Below are 23,138 nucleotides of genomic sequence, written 5' to 3'. Positions count from 1 at the left end.
TAAAGCACACAAACAGGCACGACGTGACTCAAAAGCACAAGTTTCTTTATTGTTTATGTGTACGCCCAGCTCTCGCTCCGCTGCGACTTTGTTAGAGTGAACGTTAATGTCATCAGATTCGACAGCGCTGCTTGTTTCCAGGCGCCTCCTCTGAGGACTCCTGCCGAGGGCCTCCTCTATCTCAGCCTGCCCTTGCCCTTGCCTCTTCCTTTGGCACTGTGGAAGCATAGAGGAAAAAACATGTAACAGTTTAGTGTGAATACAAAAACGCACATTAATTAAGAGTGTTTGCTCAGGTCTGCCCCAAACAATCACAGTGTGCAGTAAAAAGCTAGGTATGACATTTTTGGATACCACTAGAGATACAATGCGAAGGCTAGGTGTTCAATTAATTTTAATGAATCATCTGTAAAAGCATAATGCATGTATCAATTATATTAATAACCATAAAACTGAGAAATAAGCTAACTATATTTTGAAAACTCCATAGAAAGTGACAATCGCATAACTGACTCTGCCAAATTTGTGTTGACAACTTTTCTTGTCATGAAAACACTTGAGAAACTGAGTGATTGAGACATGAATAGAAAATACTTGATGCGGGATGAAGTAGTATTTCACAATAATGAGCCAAGTTTTGAAAGAAAAAAGTTTTTTTTTCTTTTAATTTAATAATGAAATTTAATATTTCCTAACTTAATTATTTTTCAAATTTCTTCACAAATGTTAGTCTGTTCCATTTTGCAGAACAGGCGTGTTTTCCTGCAAAATCTTTTTTCATTTAACAAAAGCAAAGTCCTTAAAGTGTTAAATATCAAGTACCTGCTGAACAAGAACCTTGCTGAAATTAACTGGGCCAAAATGGAGAAGCTTTGATTTAAATTGGGAACTAATGGATCAAAGAATAAATAAATAGTATTTGGAACTTATCTGATTTATTTTTATTTGCTGCTTCACCTGAGACACTATATATTCTGGTCTACATATTTTCCAAGTGTAACAGTTCACGAGTACATGTAGTGGCCCATAAGCTCTCTAGTGTTCATTAAGAAGATTACATTGGAATAGAAGAGAGTGAACTGGAGCACAGGGATGAATGAGAGGGCAAACACCAAAGCATCAGGCAATTAGAAGAAGGCAAAGCACGCGACCTCACACAGAACACAGCCGACAAATGAAGCTTTTGTCCTCGACAGCAGCCTTACCTTTGAAACGCTGTCTTTGTGGTCTGTTTTTAGACCTTTTCCAATAAGATCTGATACAGCCACAGTTTAATGTACCAGATAATTGACTTGAAAAGCAGAGTGTAAACACTTACCAGCAAATTCAACACAGATGTCTTGCTTTCTTTCTGCCTTAAACTTTTATGGACTAAACTTTTCAGAGACTGTGTCTTCCAAGAAAGGCCGTGCAGATCGATTTACATTTCAGAATTTGTAACCGATACTGATACATAAAGTATTGAGCGTCTGGGGCTTTGTCATCTCGCAGGACAAATGGCTGATGTGGGAATCTAGACTGTCTGGTTTTGGAGATGTTCTTCCAAACTACTACAGAGTTTCCCTATTTTACTGACTTCAAAGCTGAAATGTAACAGCGGATAAGGCCCACAGTGTTTTCAGCCTGCTTAGATAAAGACATAAATGGGGATGCTGGGTAATAGATGAACTGAAAAGAGTTGCTACATCAGTTAAAAGAGAATAAGAAATATTAAGGATAGAATAATCCAGTTGGGAAAAAAAGTAATCAAATTTTGCATGCATGCCCAAAAGGCTGCATTACACAAGAACCTTAAAAAACAATAACAGAATTTCTACTACTGGGGTGATATTTCTCCCATGGCAAAGTTAGACATAATTTACTACACTATATGTTAATCTACAATACGCTCACACCTCACTCAGAAGAAAGTGTATCACATGTTCCCACTTCATATTAAGTAGGTTGATGTGACTTTAAAAGGCCTTGGGTGTAGAGAGCAATTAATACAATTTTATTTACCTGTAAAGCACTTGAATAGCAAAAAGCTATATAAAAGGAGCTAATAATGCTTTAAAGAATAGATTTTGTCAGAAAAATGACCCAATTAAAGATTTCCCGAGGCTCTTTAAATGAGAACCAGCTGAATATTACATCAGTGGTTTTTAAGAGGAAAGACTGAGAACCGAGCATTTGAATTACACCTGAGATTTCCTGCAAATCTCAGGTGTAGGTCAAAGGTGGCTGCTACTTACCTCTGGTGATCCTGAATACGAGCCTGGAGCTGATTGATCTGTGGGGGACAAACATGGAGGACGAACTACTGTAAGACACAGACAACAGCAGAGACAGGCGGACACCGGCTGAGCCAAAGAGCGGATCTTGTGATACTAAAGAGGGGCTCAGCAAGGGAAGACATAAGACCTGACATGCAGAGAATTTCATCTGCAGATGGCGACTCACCTCTAGTCTTCCTGACCGAGCTATCAGTCAACTAAATCCCAAAGGCTTGGCCAGAGAAGCTCAGAATTGCAATGCGTTAGGTCGTTCTGGTTGTGCTTGTATCATGAGCAGACAAAATGTCCCTTACAGCCACAACTGAGGGATGAGACACTGACAGCGAAATGTGACTGAGATTAAATTATAGCTCTCAAAAGTTGGAAAGAAAGTATGACAGCTGGAATAATGGGCTAGAGACACCGATCTAAAAAACAAAAACATCTCCAGCTTCTTAAAGAACACACACCTCTAGACATAAAGATTTGTGTGACATTTTAGAGAAGATGATTATTAGTCTTAAATATCAGCAGCTATTTAGCTTATCCAACCATAAAGATGTGAAACAGGCACGGGTAATTAAACCTACCTACCACCACCTTAAAAGCAGCCTTCACAAATACCAGCGAATAAACTGAAAACATTTATTTACCTGTATGAAATTGAAGAGATCGGAAATTTCACGATGGACAACAAAATCTCCTTTTTGGTGGAAGTAATGATTAAATGTCATCAAATATATTTGAGAAAATGCCTGCAAGGTTAACACTGCTTGCAGTTGCATCTAAATGAAATCCAATATTAAGACTTACACCTTTAAAGTAGCTCCCTTAAATGCAGCTTTATGGTTAGTTTGAATCTGGATTCAGATATGAATGACACGTGACCAAAGAAGTCGCTAATTCAGGCTGAATTCGAGTTAATTATGACTACAAGGCGAACAGCAGACTTAGACTAATGCTCTTATGAATTGCCATTATTGCATGAAAGCTGAATGAAGCCTGGAAATACCCACTTGAGTGGTTTAATGTTTGTACTGACTGAATTAATTTATCACTGGACAGTCAGGCTGCCCAGTAGCTCCTGTTTTCCATCTGTGCAAACTGTGCCAGAGCCTTCCACTCAACAGTATTTAAATGGTGCATACTTTAATGGTAAACAATGACTTGCCATAGCAATAGGATATCTGACTTCTGGGACTTCTCCTCTTGGATTAAGTACGACCACATGCCAGCGTGTGCAAGCTTCCTCATCAAGACAAACCACCAGCTTCACCTTCTGTTTGTGTTGCTAAGCTGCTTCCTGCAGCCCCGGTCTCGGTTTGTGACCCTTCAGCACACGGACAGCCAAACTACACAACAACCAAGAGGCTCACTCTCCTCATTAAGAGTTACTCACAACTTCTGCTGCTCAACGATTCGGGTCTGGAGCACATTGATCTGGAAGTCAGGTCACATTTATTTTAGATAGGTGCCCTGAGGACAGCTGCATCAGAAGCGTAGTAGTTTCAGCTTTCCTATTCTGGGGCTTTAGGCTGTGCACCATCAGTTTGCCCTCATCATTTTATCCAATTAACTAAATTGATGCAAGAACATAAATCAGGTTAAACTGAAACTAACCAAATACCAAAGGTTTTTTTTTCTTTCTTACAAACATTCTAAAATGGCCTATTTTGCAAGTAAAAAGTGAGACAATCTATTCCTTACTCTCATATTTGTACAGTAAATATGCAGCAAGTTATCTTAGCAGCATAAGGATGGGAAACAGTGTGGCTCTGTTCAAAGGTAGTAAAATTAGCCCAGTACTTCCAAGTAGTTAGCATGATATACTTAACTGGACAAAGCCAGGTTTTTTTCCATTTCCAGCCTTACCTTAGGTAAGATGAACTAAGATAAGATAAGTTAAACTAATGCTAAGAGCTGTAACTTCACTTTTAACATACAGACACAAGTTTATTTCCGCAAATGTCAAACTATTCCCTTTATATTTCCTAACTCTCCAAACCAGACTGAGTTAACTTTTACACTGACACCATTGGTTTTAAAAGCACGGTAAGTTTGGAGAGAAATGAATTTCTCTTTTACGCTGCAATCGCCACATGAATGCCCTGCGGCAAACCACTTACATCATATTTCTGTCTCTTCAGTTTCTCGCTGAGGTCAAACTTCTCGGCCTCCAGCGTCATCAGCCACTGCCACAGCTCACCAGCCTTCTCCCTTTGGAGCAAAAACCAGGAGAAGTTTCAGAAAGAGAGACGAGACTCAAATCAAAACTGTAAAAACACGTCGACACTGGGAATGGGAAGTTGAGGACAGCTGATTTACAAACAAATCACCTGCACCAGACTGGAAATGTGGCCATCGGCCTGCCTGCACTAATGTGAAAAATAACTGCAAAGTAAAAACTGTGGCCTCACTTCAGTTTGTCCTCACTGAGGTGGTCGATGGTGAGAACCTTCCTCCTCTCTGCCAGGATCTTCCTCTTCTTCTCTCTCTCTGTCTGTTTCTTCGCCCCCTTCTTGCCATCGTGCTGGATGGGAGAATTAAAAGGATGAAAGCAGACAAGAAGGCAAGGCACCGCATTTACATTACAAACTAGACATCACATTTTGGAAAATGCATATATGCTTATGTGGGATGACTGACCCTCTGTTGCACGCCGGCATATTGCTGAGTCATGTTTGTCAGAGCTTTCTTCTTCTTGGCATCATCATCCATTTTCTTACGTGCTTCCTCCTGCTCCTTCCTCTCCTTCTCTTCCTGCAGTACAGATTGTATAAATGTAGTCATGGGGGAAAAGAAACACCTGTCCACCCCCGAAAGACTTAAACAACCTTTACCATAGCTGCAGGAAAAAGTCCAACTTCTTCTAAGGCTACTTTTTTAACCATGTGAGGGCAGCAGAAACAAAACACTGGCATGGTATTCCTTTTTAAGGTGATTGGCAAAGTTAATATTGGTTTAGTTCATGAGGAACAACTTTACTTAAGATTAATTTGAAGTTCTGTTTCTGGCTTTAGCTAAATGCTGCATTGTGTTTGCTAGCTAGTTGCTGGCATTGATTGTTATTCAGGTCAAAAACAGCAAAAAACAATGAGGTTACAACAAGGAGACCCTTGAAAGTGAACCAAATACCAGTATTAAAGTAACAGGCCGTAGAACCAAAACAAGCTTAAAGACACTAAAACGCTCTGTATAACTGGGAATAATTGGTCTTTTCTTTTATGTTACATAGTTGTATAACCTGTTATGATCAGGAAGTGAACATTGTTGTATGATTTGTAACAGAAAACATAAATAAGACCCAAATAATAAGATCTAAATCTAGGTTGTTATTAAAGCTGCAATATTTCTATTTTTTCAATTCTGTATTTGTGACATGAGTAAACTTGGCACATTCATATTTTAAAGACTGCACATCACGTTAAAGTGGAAGGCCTGGCAAGACATAATGGATAGAGTATTCCTCCCTGTTGATTAGTAGCTTGTATGTGTCACTTCTGCAGCCAGGGAAGATTGCCCACTGGGAGGCACACGTGTCCAACTCCCTAATTGCATTTGGAAAACTAGGTGAAACAACATGGTGCCAGCCATTTATTTGTTGTATACAGGGTCATGTCCTGAAAAGGATGAGATGACTGTGATTACTCACAGCGAGGCGAGCCTGCCTCTCCTTCTCCTGCTCGGCACGGACCCTCTGCTGGTCAGCCCTCTCAGCACGACGCTTCTCCTGCACATCCATGTCCACACACAAACACACACAATGTAATTGCTGGGTGCTGCATCACTCAGGGGATCTAACAGGCTTTCCTGGAAGACCTACGATCCTGGTAACGAGAGCGATGAGCTCCTCCTCGTCTTTCTTCCTCTGGACGAAGTGGGCCTCTATCAGAGAGTGCAGCTCAGTCAGATCCTTCTCCTGACGCTTTTTTTGGATGTCCTGCAGTCACATACACACACACATGTACTGTTATATTCATAATATCAATTCTAAACTTGAGTTTAGGCTATCTAAAGCCTGAAAACAGAATTAACACCTTACTATGTGTCCAAGGAGCAAATCAATTCCTCTGCACTAAAAATTAAGCTCAAGCAGTTAGATTAGCATAGTTGGCTCATGTTAAATCCTGGACACATGGGGAAACAGCAGGGCTTACCCTATGAAAAATTAAATGAAGCACTTTTAAATCTCATTAAATCTGCACAATGACTGAAGTGTAAAAATGTCCTGTTTCCACTTCAGTAAGCTTAATGATCTGCTGACACTGGCATCGTATTTACATGTGAGAAAAAATATAGATTTTCTCATCTAACACCCTGAAAGAAAATCCCAGAATGTCGAACTGTTCTTTTAAAATGGCATCAATCACTCACGTCAAAGTCGACTTTTTCTCCCTCTGGTATCTTTGGCACAGCCATAGGTGGAGGAGCAAACAACCTGAAATTTAACATTTAGAGAGTTAGAAGGAGGGAAACTTGAACTAGTCAGCAAAATGATGATGAGAATTGATTCGAATTTGAATGACAAAAGACTTACTTTGGTTTGGGTTTGGAGTCATCTATTACAGTAAGAAGAAGGGATAGTCACAGTTAAGATGCAACCATATAAATCTTCCCGACAAATTCATCTATTTATCAATTTACTCTTGAAGACTAAAATATTTATATTAACAAAAGGCTATATTTGTGGTATAAACTTTCCACTTAATATGTCAAACAGTTTGGCTCTTAATAAATAAAACGACAGTGCCAAAGAGTATTAATAACAGAAACACTGAAGGAACAATAGAAAGCAAACACACTCCAATGTACAAATGTACTGTGCCTGTGAATTATTACTTGCTGGATTGTGTACAATCATTTTAGTCTTTTATGTTACAAAATGACTATTATGCACTGTCTGCAGCCATTTTAATCACAAGGTCCAGTATAGTGGTCACATAATGAACAGCATGTGTAAGAGAATGTGCAAAAGCATGTTGACATTCAGTGGACTGCAGTCTGAGAAAGAGATTTCTTCATTGTGTCCCCAAAAGCTTTGAAAATACCACGTAGCCTTTTATTCTGGCAGTGTTTGTGAGCATGTGTTGTACAGCACTTTGCGGTTTTGCAGGAGTCGTCAAACAGACAGTGGAAGGCACCAGACATTCCTGTTAAACTACAGTAATGATCACAGGCTTTAACCATAAGGCCTCCTCAGCAGGTCACAGTACCTCCATCTGCAGCTGGAGTCTCTACGACAGAAGACATTAAAAAAGACCATTCGTGCATCAGCAGGCGAAATGCAAATGGTTTACTTTATTATTCGTAAAAACTATTTCACTCAGAGCAGATATCTGCTTTCTGTATTTCCATATGACAAACTTCCTTGGCTGTCAGAGAGAGAAATGGAAAGTCTAAACTGTTTCTGTATGCCTTGTCACACTGGGTTATGGTGTAAGTATTCCAAGGGGTTTCAAGCAATGGAAGCTTCTGACAGCAGGAGCAGTTCTTTCATAAGTGTATCATCAGAATAAATATTAATGCAGCAGGAAAAAAATAAAGCAGCAAGGTATTAGCCTTAGCATCAGATATGAATCCATTTGTAACAGGGAACTGAAAAGACTGAAACTTACTATTATTATTTCCCACAAATATCTCAGCGCTAAGGTCGTCTTGCCCCAACTAATTAACTGTAAGACAAGGTGGGATGCACAAACCAGAGTGATAAAGTGTTATTTAGTCACACCATGCATAAAAGTTTGAGCAGAGACACCATATGTTACCTTCCTCTGCAGGCTCTTTGTGAAGGCGATGTGAGCAGACAGTTGATCAGCGATCACGATCAGTGGAAGAAACAGACAACAGCTCATCAGTAAATATTCACGGTCTGTTTCATCTACAATATGTTCATGTTACCAAGGGTATCAGTTCTGCCAAAACATGCTGAAGTAAAAAAAAAAAAAAAAAAAAAAAAACCTCAGAGAAAGACGTTTCTGTTTTTCCACATATAAGAACAACATATTAGTTAACACTGTTCACACATTTACACGAAGGCTATTGATCATTGTTTAACAATAGAATATAACTGTAGAAAAAGCCATTACCTTCAGTTGTGGGAGGCTCTGAGGTGGTCAGGAAAATAAAAATTTGATTATAAGCAATTCCATTGTGCACCAAAAACCTCTCTCAACAGTCATTTTGAAGAAAATATACACTTTATATGCAGAGATGATGAAAGGGTTTAGAAAATATTCAAATTAATAAAAGATTACTGATGTTTTAACCCTCTGAAATGTCAATTTTGTGTCTGTAAATAGATAAAACAGGCAAAGTTTCAACAATAATCAGCAGTGACTTTTTCTCGCAGGCAAACAGTAATTTTGTCTGAGTAGATGTCACACTTTAAACAAAGTGGATATCTCATTTTGGAATGATTTCATCAAATACTAACTCAGCAGGCGGCTCCTCAGCAGTAGCCAAACATTGCAGTGATTAGTGAATACGAAACATGAAAAGGCTAATATTGATACAGGTAAATGAATAGTGAAGTGCTGAAGACAATTTAATATTTGCTGTGATGTGATGTGTGTGAGAGACTCTATTTGAAAAGAGTTTTTATATAATTTGTATGTAATGCCCAAGCAATGCCATGTATGATTGTATAACATAGCAGCTGCAGTTTCACTGTCACACAGAAAAATGGAATGAGGGGGTGGTGTTCAGCTCAGTTGGTAGAGCACCCGCCCCATGTGTCGAGGCTAACAGTCTTCACTGCAGGCGGTTCGAATCCCCCCCCACCCCTGCCTCCCATTTCCTGTCTCTCTCTCTACTATCCTGTCCATTAAAGGCAAAAAAAGGCCCCAAAAATATACAGTATTTAAAAAAATGAAATGAGAAGAGAATTACCTTCTACTTCAGGCGCTGCTTCTTCTACTTCTTCTAAGAACATGACAAACATTAACAAAAAGCATGACAAAAGAAGACATGTGCCAACACACACTACGCTATCATAATATCTCACAAGTGTGAAAGAAAAATATAAAAGGGGATTATTACAGACAAAAACAATTCATACAAACCTTCCTTTTTCAGTATCTCTATGACTGAGTGAACAAAATATGGATTAGTGGATCAGTGAGACGCTGGCAAACAGCTTGTGGCTGGGATTTGGTCAAACTCTCAGCACTGTGATATTGTCTCTTGGGACGCGCTGAAAAACCAGCTCTGGTGTCTGCATTCATTCTGAACAAAGCTAAAACAGGGAACAAGCTGATCACAAACTGAGCCTGTGAGCCGCTTGTAACACAAAACGCATCAAAGCACATCTCAGTACGTAAACAGAACAACAGGAAGAAATGCCTTTGTTTTGTGTGAAATTATGATTGTATCCAGTTATAATCAGTGGTGGCAGAAGAACCCAGAACTACCAATATCAATGAATCAATGCAACTGGCACGGTTCTGCATTCAAAACTCCAATAAACTCAAATAAATGTATCAAAACTACCAGTACCAGTTCAGCAGGAAAGTATCTGCTAGTTCCCAACTTTTGAGTTTGTAGTAACTTCTAACTTGTACAGTTCAGTTGGTAGGCTACATCTGGGGGTGTTTGTTGATTAATGAAGAAGAGGAAAATAACATCCTGCTACAAGAATGTGTTTGCACTTTGCTCTAATCCCTCTTTCAGAAATCTTCGACAATTTTACCTCTGCTGACCTCTGTGCATCTCCTCTACAACTTACTACTTACTTAATTAACCCACCAAACGTTTTAAGAGGAGATTTGTTTTATAGTATAGTAATAAACAACTGAGTAGACATCTGACAGTAGTTTTTTGAAAGCAGTCATAAGCTAATGTGACCTCAAAAACATATATAGGAAGAAAGATGTGTACCTGCTTTTTAGCATACAGACTGGAAACAGAAGAAATAGCTAGCATGACTACAAAGTGTTGTCTACACTTGGGTTTTTGTGTTGATTAAAGTTTACATTCATTACATTCATTAATTAGAGTGGATTTTGTAACCTTCTGACAGAGGTGGCCTAATATTTATTTCTTTTTTCGTGATAAGCTGCTAGGATAACTATCAACACAATGCAATTTAAGTTAAAGCAGAAGTAAGCGGAATGTTTGTGTTAATATAAGTCTTAAATAGTTATATCTTCCGACAGCAATCACTTATATAAAGAGTTTGGTCCGAAACACGGGTCTGTCAGTCACTCTGCTCTGCTGTAAGCCGAGGAGAAAACTTTCCTTGTATCCTACAACCTTTATCCAATGAGGAGAGAGAACGGCATTAAAGGGGCGGTCCTCTCTGTGTGTGCAGCCAAGGGATGCGCGTGAATGTGGTGACGTAGGGACGAGGGCGGGGACTGCTAACTCCATCGGCTGACAAGAAGTTAGCCAAAACGACCGGATCGCTTACTTCTGCTTTAAGAAGATACATTTAAAGACACAAATGAGCTGCAAATTCAGAAAACATCTTCATCCATTTGAAAATAGATGCAGACAAACACATTACAAATTCAGTTCTACCAACACAACCGAAGTGTTTCCAGTGGACACAAGTGTGGGGCTACAGGGTGTGAGATTACCATAACTTTGGCGTGATAGGTTTAAGTTCAAGGGACTTTGCACCAATATTCTCCTGTGTCGTTTTCTCCCTCACTGTTGGAAATAAGGCAATAAAACATTTTAAAAATTAAAAGTTAAGAGACACACGTTATTTATTACTTTCAACTTCAAAAGTCACAGTCACCTGGAAACACTTTGACTGTGTTGTAGGTCAAACTTGTAGCACATTTGTTTGCGTGATGTTTTGCAGTGTATGTGTCAAATTCACGAAGATGTTTTCTGAATTTGCAGCAGATTTGTGTCTTGGCACATGTTTTTCCATGTTGCAGTGTGTTGAACTGCTCAATAGAGCAAAGCAGTGAAGCAAATAAACATATTTCTTAAGATAAAAGGTGTTTATTTCACAACACAACTATATAAGTCCTAAGTGCTTAGTGGCTTTCCATCACAGATGCTTATACAATATAATGTGTTTTGTAGTTTTTGAAAAATCTGAATATAATGTTTGACCAAATAATGGCAAACACTGCAAAAACACAGCAACGAAGAGACTTTTAAGTCAAATTTGACTTATGAGTCATATCAGACAGGCATCATGGAGGGTTCTCCATGCAACCTTTTGTCATGATATTGAAACACACAGATGTGTGAGTGCTAAAAAAAAAATGGGATGATGATGATCATTTAGATATAATGTGACTGTTAAACATGAGCTGACAGATCAGTGTTGACGAATGAAGTGTTAACATTCAAACAGAAAATACATTCAGCTAGCTCGCTATGGTTTTCATCACTGACAGCAGACACTAACAACAGCAGACACACAGGAAACAAGACTGTACACACACATGTGAAGCCGTGCAGAAGCCTTTACCTTCCTCTTCCTCGATTTCTACCTCTGAGTGGACATAATCAGGTCAGCTACGTCTCGCAATGGAAGCTTGGACGTGACATTTTGCTTTCAAAAACACAGTGATTGCTCTCAAAGCCTTTACTTACCTTCCTCCCTGAAAAGAAAAGAAGAGGAGTTTAGAACATTTGGGTGAATAAATCAAAATCAGCTGTGTTTAAAAATGCTATATGCTTGGAAGATGAAGAGAAAGGACTCACTGCATCTCTTCTACTTCTACTACCTCGACTTCTTCAGACATTGTAGATTAGAAGTACCTGAAGCAGAAAGCAGACATTAAATGCAAACATCAAAAATCTCCTCTTCAATTCACCACACAGATAGCGAGATTCATTTTTTAATGAATTCCTTGGTTCGGAGTTAGTAAGAGAATTTATTGCAGCTGTTAAACAAACTCACTCGTGCACACAGATACTCAGTTCTCTTGGGCTCAATATAATTAGGACTGCTCACACTTATTTTTGTATGATAATGTTTTTCTTGCTGTGATTTGTGTTGTTGTTTGTCTTCTTGATATTTTCCTCTTTATCTTATCAGCTGTAATGTTTTCTACCAGCTCTTGAGATTTCTCTCCCTTGGACGGATGGGTTGTATCACTCTTCTTTTCTTCTCCTTTCAATGCTTTTATCATTTGTGCAAACAACTAAACTAAAACCTACTAAGATAATAACAAAAAAAAAGAACACAAAAAAACAAAAACCTTGGCTTCATGCTGGGAGATTGGACCGATTGTAGAATTTGAAATGATTCCACCATGGGCACTGCAAGCAGAGGCCCAGGGCTTTAAACAGCTCCAGGCCTAATCCTCAGCCATTTCCTCTTGGCACTGATCAAGGCTTCAGGCAGTCGACTGGAGTCTGAACAGCACTGAAACTAGCAGGTCTACAGGAGTTCTTCAGGGACGCCCTGACGTTTCTGAAGCCATGCATATCATATTAGCTTTGATATGTAAACAATTTTCCAGGTGCTCAAAAGACTTTGAAGAGGCACGCTGCAAGAAATGTCCATCATAACATTGACATTTTGTTTCGGTAGAGTCTAAAAAAGTATGTTTATTTGAGTCATTAAAGGGGCAGTCCTGTAGTTTTACATAGTACTAATCTACCCGTGAACAGTTGTCCTCTGTTCCTCTGCAGCTTCATTAAGTCTTAACAGTGTTACAAGGTCTTGGCTTGGAGTTTGACATTAGCGAGTGTTTACCAGGCAGGGTGGGGTAACATTTTTTTTTGAGTTGCATTTTGGGAAATATAGGACACGATATTTAGGATTAAAATTGAAGTTATCTCGCAAAGTACACTTAGATAATAATAGGTGCTTATAATGATACCGCTTTTGTTTCTAGAGTCCAGGCTAGGAAATAGCTTAGCATTTGACCTTTGCAAAAATCACATTTGTTGTTGTTTCTTTTTGGACAAAGAAGATTTTTATATGTTCATTTATCCTCTTTAGAATTACTTTGATGTTTCCCCCCGGAGTATGGCCTTGCTGTTTCCAACTGGTTGTCAGTTTTTATGCTAAGATAAATAAGCTAATCTAAGCTTAGCTTTCCAAAGCTCATGTGCATGGAATGAATCCAAATCTTTATATAGAGAGGTGTAGCTATTGTCACTCAAGCCTCCATAACTACAAAGACAACAGCAGGGTTTTTGGGGTCAAGGTCACAGGGGTAAATTCAATAAGGCTGTGGTATCACTAGGTTTGGTATACATCAGAATATGACGATGCACAACAGTCTCTTGAACCACGTATTTTCCACATGCTGATAAATCACCAGATCATAAAAACGGGTGTCAGTAGAGCTGAACAGTGGGGGAGAGCAGGGGTCTATTTTTAAGAATAATAGAGCGTGCTTTTGAACAGGTGTGGAGCTACTCCTCCAGACAATGGGCTTGGCTCACCTCGACGTAGTCACTGTAAATCAACGAGCTGGGACCCACATTCAGACAGGCTATTTTTGTCATTGCGGTTTGGTCAGCTGCTGGTTGGTGAACATTTTTATAACAATGCCTCTCAGGACTTTGTCTTGCTTTTTAAACATATCCCTCCTCATAGAGACCAGTTCATTCTCGTTTTTTGTGTGTGGTAATAATAGGAACATATTTCATATATGTGTTGGACGGGTGATGTTGGGATAGAGAAAATTAGCTCCACATCTCCAGTTCCCCCTCTCTCCCTCCCTCCTCCTGCCTGGCTGCAGTCCTGTTCTTTTTTTCAGGCCATTTCAGTGGGCCAGCTGCACATTCAATCTCTGCATGCCATATTTACACCTTCCCTGTATATGGTTACTGTCCAAAGTCATGCTTCTGTTTAAATTCTGTTACATCTCTTCTCAAATTCAAACATTGTGGTGCTCGGAGTCTCAGTGTGGTTGTTACTTGTGTCATCAGACTGAGCAGCTCACGTCAAAAGACAAGGGAAGAGAAATGTGCAGAGGAGAAAGTGAAGAGAAAGTGACTGTGAGACAGGGAAAGGCAGAAAAGGAGAAATAGACGAATACCATCTGGCTGAGGAAAAGCACTGACTGGAAACCCAAAAAGAATTCACAGTGTGTGTATGAGGGCCGTCATGGCTGGGGTATTAAATGTGTATTTGCTTTAATGCATGCGGTCAGTCCCCGTCTGGCTGAAATTGTGGAATAACACACAATCTGACAGTGGCAGGAATGTTGCGGGTGCTGGTTTCGGCATTAGGCAGCATTAAGTCAAAGCCCAAAGCATGCTACCAACACGGCAGTCTCAGGGGCGAGCTTAGCACCTTCTTCACCGGCATATGCGCCGCTCAGATCAGAATACATCAAAGAAAAGCCATCATAAAATCTTTAAGAGTCTACTTAGGCAACGTCTGAGCCAATTTAATTCAGCATTCATAGTTTTGTATAAGTTAACAGCTAGATGTTAGATCACACTGAAGGGGTTTTATAGATTCAATTCAGCACAGCTCACCTGAAGTTGTGTCAAATTGACCATGGTTTTTCAAAATCGGACACATATTTTCAGTAAAAACTACAAACCGTACATCAGCCCAGATTTTAACAATGAACAAAAAGATGTTATTGATGTTTTACTACCATGCACCAAGAGGTCAAGGTTGTGCTCTTACCTCCTGTGTGTCCCTGAGGAAGAAATGGGATTAGCAGCAAGTTGGTCTTATTCTTTCACATCCAGACAGAGACAAGTTCAATCATCCACCCCACCAAATAGCATACTTAATAAAACCTTGTCTGTCACGTGACCACATATCTTTTGTATGACTGGTTAGGGTTGTCAGTTCTATTGTTGGAGGCAGAAAGATGAGTTACACCTGGGGAGGAATGCTGCCTTCAAGTGCTCCTCGTGATCTGCTTCATTCGAGGCCAGATATTGGAAATACAACTTGTTCCACTTCAAATGGCTTTTTGACAGGAAATAAAATTGATCTTGTTAGGTTTGTGGTTGTTGTTTCTTTTTGTTTCTAGAAACATAAACACAGGGCTACTTGGTGCTGCTGAGGCAAATTGGAAAGTTGGAGTCGTAGAGTTTTGACATCCTAAACTCATGCAAGACGAATCCCATCAGCCGTCTACTATCAAATACTCACTGACACTGTAAACATCTCATTTTAGCCGTGTGATCATGATAAAATTATATGTTTAAGATGACACTATGCATCATGACGTATATTTTCTGACAGCACTTGAAGGCAGCAGAGGGTTTGACAATGACCGGGTCCTTTGTCCCTACACCACCTACCCTTGAATTACAAATAGGCTATAGTTACTACGACAACTGCTGTTTGATTAATCATCAACACAATTTAAAATTGTATTAAAATTACAAAATACTTTTGTCAGACCAACAATTCAAAACCCAAACACATTCACTCTACAATTATACAGTACAATATGAAGAAAACTAAATGGATAGTTAGTGATGTTTTTGAATATTTGTTCAGTTATAAAAATGATCAGGAACGTCAAATAACCAACTAAGGCACTAATAATGATAATGTTCATTGTTAATAAAAGCTGAACTTTTTTTTTTAACAAAAGATCTTGTAGAAAGAAGTTTAAAGTTTAAAGGCTAACGCTAGCTACTTGAAAGAAGAAGAAATTAAACTTCAATTCATCAAGAACAATAATGGAAATACGTCTTGGATTTTACTATAATCTCTGGCATTTTGTAGACATGTCAATTGTTTAAATGTATTAAACAAATTAAAAATAGTAGCCTTACTTCTACCTCAGCATTTCCTGGATAAAAATACTTTGAGTGATGCTACACCTATCTGCATGTGTCTTTTGACTGATTAATACAGTATTATCTATACTTGCTGGTGAGGATTCATTACAAAAAGTTAGTTTTAGCTAAATAATGCGCAAATTTTCGACAGTGTTAAACCACCACTAGGAATTGGAAATGTGATGAAGAAAATAAACTTTCTGTGTATTTCATGTATGTTTTTACATTATATTTTATTATTTTGCTAAAAATATCAATACATTTTTGACTTGTTTGATACCTTGCATTTTGTCTGTTAAAGGGCCCTGTATCAACTGATTAAATGACTTTAATTACTTCAACACTTCCTGCTACAGTGGATACACAGCGAGGTCTATGGTAGAGAGGAGTTATGTAAGGAAACTTAACAATGTGGAATACCTCAATGTCTTTATTGCTGTTGTTGAGTCAAGCGTACAATGTTTAAAACATCCATCCAGTTGGAAACTGCCCACTTGTATGACATTGGGAGTGTTAAGAGAGACTACAGATAGTGTGTTTTGCATAGTCATAATCGCTACACAAACAACAAGTGTCTGGTTAAACATAGAAATAAAGGAATTTAAAAAAAACAAGGTTGTAGAAAAAAAACAATACGGCATTATGAAATCATTGTATTAAAAAACATAAATGTCACATTAAATCACGCTTAAAAATATTTTGGTCAAGCCCCCCTGCTCTTTTCAGGAGCCATGGAATGTGATTGTCAGACTTTCGAGCAGTAACATGGATCAATTTAATGCCCTGGCAAACCGTTCGTATGCTTGTCAAAGCTCATGCTGCGCGAAAACTACTGAAAGGGAGCGCGCTACTTAAGCCCATGTTAGTGAAAAATAAAGATGAAAATCACAAGTCTTAATATCATACTGAGTTGCTGTGAGGCTTTTATGTACTGTACCTCAGCTGTCATAAATGCTGTCATTGCAATCATAAGGCCAAAAGAGTTACATAGTGGTAAATATCCTTGTACTGTACTAGTATCTTGCTATATACTTAGGCACCCTCATTGTACTTTGTATGCCCTCAATTAGAAAATGATCGCTGAGCATAAGAGTGTGCATAGAGGCAAAAAAGAAGTTAAAGGCAGATTAAAAAAAGGCTGGTTTGCCGATTTCCTACATTATAAAACCTACAGTTTTTGAGCAGTGAAGGCATCTGGTGCACCTGCTTTTTAAGAGGAATGTCTGAAGATTTTAAAGTGATCAAACAGATACAAAAGCTACAAAAACAGCTAGAAATAGAAAAGGACGAAACACATTAAAACATAAATAAAATGACATAAAGGATAATAAGAGTCATATTGGCCTTCTGAATATTCAACACTCCTGTCACCTCCAAATTTAACTGCTCGTGGGTGAATAGTTTCTGGATACAAAAAAGCAAAAATACCTAGTATAAAGATGTTATATATGATACAGTATGATAGGTCATATCCAAAACATCACATGTGCTAACATATATTACTCAGACCAATGCTGCACTATTGGTAAGACATAATAAAAGTGAAATCAGCTAAATTCTATAAGTGCTTATATTTCTATCCTGAACTGGTGAACGTTGAATAAAATAGCAATGTGTGAAGTTTTTGCTTTAAATATAAATAAAATAAAGAGATGGAAAATGATCTGTAATGAGGGAGAGAACTGAATTCACCCATCTCTTTGGAATGTGGAAACTTTTAACTCGTCTACTCTGTCTCTATCAAAACTGTCGGCATGGAGTACAACAGATAAATCTAAATTTAATTAGTTTTTTTCTTCCTGGCAGGATTGTAATAAGTAATTAGTAACAGTAATTACAAATGTCCAAATTTCACAGCATTTTGTTTCTTTTAGAAAGCAAAAAAATCATTGTGCAAAGGCACTATACGTGGCAACCGTACAAAAATATGATCTTGTTTCGGTACAGTGCTCGGACAGTGTCTCTCCTGTCCCTCCGTTTTCTTGGGGTCCCTCTTGGGAGTGTGGTCATTATTTGGTTCTTAAGACAAAGTCAAAGGAAGAGTCTTGGATTGTCGTGGTCCCCAGCTTTAGTGGCTCCTTCAAGACATTAGTGCCCCATCCCTGGTGAAAGACACAAAACAAGTCTATCAGTGGTGTTACTACCAGTCTGCAGGCAGGTGTGGATTAATGACTCTGACTCTCTGACACTTAGGGTCGAACCGAGCAGCAGACGCCACAGTGACGAGCTGGCGACATGGAGTTAACTGCAGTTAACTGCAGTCAACTTACACTTTAAAGGCTACTTGATGCTGGCTCCAAGGAAACTCTGGCTGTATGCAACGGATTGGAAAAGAGGCAAGTCAATCATTTTACTTTAATAACTTTTTAGGCTGACAGTCATTATGTTGAAATTGCCTTCACAAGACTGTTTTGGAGGGGCATTTGCTTGATTGACATTTCTAATTTGAAAGTATGTCCAAATATGTATCCAAAACTAGAAATCTCCGTAACTGCTCAGAAATCCTTATTTGATTTGATTTAAAATCTTGACAGTTTTTGCTGAAATGTCTGAACTATCATTTGACTATATTATATATATTATGACCCAAAACCTGCAAAGGTAATGAGATCTCAGTCAGCCCATTGTCATGCTAAAAGCTAACATGCTAAACTAATGTGGTAAACGTAACAGCATGTTGAAGCACAGCCTCACAGAGTTGCTAGCATTGCTGTAGACTCTTTGTGTATATATATAAATGTGTGTGTGTGTGTGTACACGTGTGTGTATATATACACTGTAGGGTATATACAGTATATATCTGTACATAAATATATTTAGGGGGAATGACATGCAGCAAAGGGCCACCAGATTTGGGATTTGAACTGGGCACTGCAGCCTCTGCATATGAGGCACCTGTTCAACCCACTGAGCTATACGGTGCCCAATGGCTGTAGACTCTTAAGTGTTGTTCCACATGTCATGGTCAATAAGCTACATGTCAAAACAGGCCAGTTACAGTACTGTTCTTGACAGGTGCATCTGGTTAAATAAAATACAGAAAAGAGTTGGTCGTAGACATTTTTGCATCTTTGATGTACTGTATATAGTGAAGCAAATTTGGAGAAAATTAAAAATTTGTGTTCTCTAAATTATACATTTGTGAGCACAAAGAACACAATACCTAACAGTGCAGAATAGAGACATAAAGATACTTACTTTTTTACTAGTATTGTAACTTTTTCCAGACCCAGTCAATTCAGTGAGAGTTAAGTCTCCACCTGCATTTTTTTTCCAAAATGGTGAACATTATTTTGGAAGCCCTCTATCAGAGCCAAGCATGTGGGGCTGCACACTTGTACGTGGTCCAGGTGTGGTGTTGTATGTCAGTGAGGTCCTGCAGCCAACTACTTGCGAGAAACACAAAATCTATACAAAGCCTCTGTCATCCTCTGAGTCAGACTATGATGGTGTGCTAATCTCCGACATACCAGCCATTAATGTGACAAAGCGGCCTGGCAGGAACACTCCAGGAGGCAGGGCTGCGGTCTGAGCCGCACAAGTGGACGTGCACATGAGTGGAAAAGCTGAGAGGTTTGAGTGGTGTCGAGATGGCTGCTGAGTGGGTTTACAGGGGTGAGACTGGTGTGCCCCTATGTGTGTATGTTCCTGTGTGCTGAACAAGCAACACATTAGACAGACGTGTACGGAATCCCTCAAGGCCGAAACCCCTCTTGTGGGGGGAACAAAAGGAGGAGGAGGCTGCACTCAGATCTGATTTTAAAATAGCAAGCAATGTTTAAGTGGCATCCTAAAACGGTGTGGAGCAGAAGGCCAAACGGCCCTGAAAAAGACCGCAGGGCAGGATACGACTGGGTCGGTTATTGGTTTAGGGACACATGGCATTGTATAAATCAAAAGGCAAGTGACACCAGACACAACTAATGAAAGGTCGCACCTTCTGGGCTGCACCTGGAGAAACGTGCACAGTTGAAACCACGCTTTAGCTTTGTTTTCAGCTCTGTTCACTCAACACGGCGCCTCGTTCACTAACCTTTAACACCTCCTGTGCGAGTCTGTGGAGAAGGCTACAGGTGTAAATCTAATTCTGTGCTTAGACTTTTGTCCCCACAAACACATCCATTCAGTTTGCTAGTGGGAAACCAGTGAGGGATCATGTGCTTTACACAGCACTAGTGGTGGATCAAGCCTGCTGAGTGGAGGTAAGTGGGGTCTTGAACATGAGCCCCTGTGCATGTTTTGCCCTCCCAATGTAGCTCTTAGCCTGCAGGAGGAACAGCTGATTGACAATAAGTCGTTTTGAAGATTTTCTCTCCTCCATTTATATTAAAATGACTGTATGTCCTGTCAGTATAATGTGTATGTGTCATCATGTGTATTCTAAATATACGCCTGCGTGCTTACAACAGCATATTGTCACTGCTGGGTTAAAACCTTTTCAGTCATTTCGGTCATTTCCATGTTCTTCCCTCAGCTAAAGGATTAACTGCCTCTCTATGGGTTGAGAACATCCCCTGTCATTTGGTCTCTGAAACCAATTAGAAAAAATGAAAAAAGGCACTGTGGCAGAGCGGAGAACAAGACAGCGTTTCAGAGCTTCTGCAAAGTCGACAAAAGTCACAAGTTCACCTGATGCCCACCCTTTTGTGCGTTTTGTCTGCTTGTACACAAGCTGACACTTTTATTTTATTGTAAAAACAACAAAAAAACTCACCGTTGGCGACTGATTTGGTCTCCCCTCTGCCTGCCACCTGCAAGACACGAGGACAGGAAGGTAGTAAAGCAGCAGAGATTAAGACAACTAGCACAATGCATCAACAGAGCTTCTAGCAGCAGCAGCAGCAGCAGCAGCAGCAAGTGCTCACTTCTGATGTAACATTTCCATCTGTGCAGATTGTTGAACCGCACCGATCATCACCCTGCTCTCCTGCCTGCCCTGACATCACAGCATAGCACGGTTAGCTAATGACAAGGTTGCTAACCGCTACCTTTCCTGTCCAGGGCTGCTTTTACGTCAGTGCAGACCACCGCCTGGCCCGCTGCCCTCCAACCCCCCTACTCACTGCAGCGGACCACAGCCCCCCAGGCCTGCTCTGCAGCTGCCGGCTGCAGGAAGACGCGACTAGCAGAGTAGGAAGGAAGGAAAGTTTATAGGAAAGTAAGTGGGTAGAGAGGACATCCTTGTCATGCTCTGTTTTAAAATGTGGAGTGTCACTTCTCTTAAGCGGTTCTGCAAACACACTTTCATCTATGTATAGAAATGAAGACAGAAATGTAGTCCAGTCAGGTTTAGTCGGACTTGTTTGAAAATGTGAGGTGATAACAGTGATTCAAATCTGTCAAACTTGCCGTGGCGAATCTACCGAGGCGTCTCAGTTGTAGAAAATGCTGTAAACATTTTCTCCATTAGGGCAATAAAAAGTCAAGTGAAGCTGGACGGAGAGCAGTGATTTGTGGCTGTCAGAAGAAGGAGCGGTGAAGTGATACGGCCATTTGTGAGAAGCATTCAGCCCGTAGTTGGACAACAGTCACGCCGCTAAAGGCCTTTTTTTTTTTTTACGACACAGAATCTTCTGGGTTTTGTTGAGTCAGCTTAAACAAGTTGTGGGTGTTAATGGAGTCAACAGCGTAATCCTTCTTTAAAATTGGCTTTTCTCCGGCTTTGTTGATGTCCGTTTTGTTCTTTTAATTTTTTACAACACTTACAACATTTGGCAAACATGTTTTTACAACGAAGGGGTTTCATTCTAAAATGCTTCATGTGCATCCTGCAGAGCTCAACGTTTACATGATTCAGATAATTACATCCTATAAAATGCTGTGACTTTAGTTAACAGCTTTAACATGACAGATAAGACATTTCTCAGTATCTCATTTTGTAGTGAAACTCTCAAATATGTATGTATCTGTGTGATTAAAATAAGCAGCAGTGTCCAACCAGAGCAGAACGGAGGAGAGCCCTGCCAACGACAGGGAGCACAGGAGTGTGACAGCAGAGTGTGAGCTCATTGTGTGATAAGCGCTATGAAGAAACATGGAACAACTCTTTTACCTCTCCAGGCTTATTCCAGATTTTAGGGTGAGGTCAACTAGCTATGAGAGTTCTTTAAAACAAAAACAAACATAAGTGATAGTTACACCCATCGCTGCCATGAGATTATTATTCTAATAGTCTAATATCGTTATTTTAATACTATACCATTTCTTCAACAATATTGTGATTGACAACAACTGGAACACCATGAGAAACCTCAGAAAATCCTTCCAGGACCACAAACCAATTTGGCATAGTTAAAAATTCATCTGGAGAAATTCCAGATGTGTGTTGCTCTGTTGGATTTTCCCCGGTGGGTGAGACTGGTGCTCTGATCCCTCCTGTAAATCCCTTTCTTCTGCAATCTGAAATGCCTGAACTCATATAGAAGCTACCTTAGTTGGAGAGGCACCTTTGTTTTCCCATAGACTCCTCTTGTTGGTGACGTCAACAGGCTTCAGGTCCTGTGAAGGAGACGGACAACAAGAGATGAACACACAAGCTCAGCTTTTGTAGATCAGTTTGAAGATGGTTGTCATAGCACCTGAGCCTACATGTAAAAAGAGCTGAAGAACGACAGGAATGGTTGATGGCAGCTATGACTTGTTGGACACTCTTTCTTTGTAAATATTTAGTTTCCTCTTATACCGTCAGATGTGCGATCAGCCAGAATGTGCAGCATGGAGCTCTAACATAAATATTTGGGTAAGATATAGGTGCCGTATGAGTGAGGGTGGTAGGATACACTGACATGGAGCCATACACAGGAGGAAATGCTAGAAAAGCTTATGATAAGCTTAAGATAAAAAAGACTGATGCCAAATCTAAAAATATCCCATCGACTGTAGCAAGCTCAGCTCTCCACAGGTTATTCTGAGCGGGGGCCACCAGGGGGAACCAGACAGATATCATCTCACAAACGTGCACAAGGACAACCTGACTTGCTTCCACTGCATCATTTGAAAATCATTATAAAACATGAACTGTAATGAACGTGACCAGCAGTAATTGCGCCATTACCGTAATAACACTGCAGAGAGTACTGCAGTTTATTATGAAAGCGACCGGTCTCTGCTTGAATGGATACAGATCAGATGTTACAGGATCACTGCTCCTTATGCATGACTGACCACTCAGGCCTTAATACAAATATGCTCAGACGAGAG

At 39.7% G+C, this 23,138-nt stretch overlaps 2 protein-coding genes and 1 long non-coding RNA gene across 18 annotated transcripts in view; all 3 read right to left on the bottom strand.

Moving 5' to 3' along the window:
• Positions 1-24: 24 nt before the first annotated feature.
• tnnt2e (troponin T2e, cardiac) lies at positions 25-6,693 on the bottom strand. The gene is made up of 8 exons (XM_085769780.1): positions 6,630-6,693; positions 6,079-6,195; positions 5,908-5,985; positions 4,902-5,015; positions 4,673-4,785; positions 4,382-4,472; positions 3,655-3,695; positions 25-216 (listed from the first exon to the last, which is right to left on the bottom strand). Exons 1-8 carry the CDS (start codon positions 6,672-6,674, stop codon positions 177-179), a joined length of 639 nt encoding a protein of 212 aa, XP_085625906.1. The 5' UTR covers positions 6,675-6,693; the 3' UTR covers positions 25-176.
• A 4,887-nt stretch (positions 6,694-11,580) lies between these two features.
• Positions 11,581-14,907, bottom strand: LOC146962721 (uncharacterized). Its single transcript, XR_015035135.1, has 3 exons — positions 14,821-14,907; positions 11,922-11,978; positions 11,581-11,818 (listed from the first exon to the last, which is right to left on the bottom strand). It is a non-coding gene; the product is annotated as an uncharacterized LOC146962721 (long non-coding RNA).
• Positions 14,908-16,350: 1,443 nt separating this feature from the next.
• Positions 16,351-23,138, bottom strand: part of cald1a (caldesmon 1a) — a 153,409-nt gene continuing 146,621 nt past the window's right edge. For 9 of the 16 annotated variants that reach the window (XM_085769770.1, XM_085769768.1, XM_085769771.1 and 6 more), the window contains 3 exons: positions 22,368-22,436; positions 20,653-20,689; positions 16,351-18,040 (listed from right to left, as the gene is read on the bottom strand). In XM_085769770.1, coding sequence (XP_085625896.1) covers positions 18,027-18,040; positions 20,653-20,689; positions 22,368-22,436 — 120 coding nt within the window. In that variant the 3' untranslated portion in view covers positions 16,351-18,026. Of the gene's footprint in view, positions 18,041-20,652; positions 20,690-21,990; positions 22,043-22,367; positions 22,437-23,138 lie in introns of all 16 variants that reach the window. The other 7 variants (XR_015035127.1, XR_015035128.1, XR_015035130.1 and 4 more) reach the window with 1 other exon arrangement.

The sequence above is a fragment of the Trachurus japonicus genome, chromosome 23, assembly GCF_045865225.1.
Source record: "Trachurus japonicus isolate A0001 chromosome 23, Traja_1.0".
In the NCBI taxonomy this organism is placed as follows: Eukaryota; Metazoa; Chordata; class Actinopteri; order Carangiformes; family Carangidae; genus Trachurus; species Trachurus japonicus.
Note: the sequence above shows the minus strand (reverse complement) of the source record. Positions and strands in the feature narration are given on the sequence as shown.

Excerpts from the sequence above, each read along its gene's own strand:
- tnnt2e (XM_085769780.1), bottom strand. The coding sequence starts at position 6,674 with ATGGCTGTGCCAAAGATACCAGAGGGAGAAAAAGTCGACTTTGAC. Across the intron at positions 6,196-6,629 it reads GAGAAAAAGTCGACTTTGAC|GACATCCAAAAAAAGCGTCA; the intron begins GTGAGTGATTGA and ends ATGTGACTGCAG. Across the intron at positions 4,473-4,672 it reads CTCAGTGAGGACAAACTGAA|GGAGAAGGCTGGTGAGCTGT; the intron begins GTGAGGCCACAG and ends TTTGCTCCAAAG.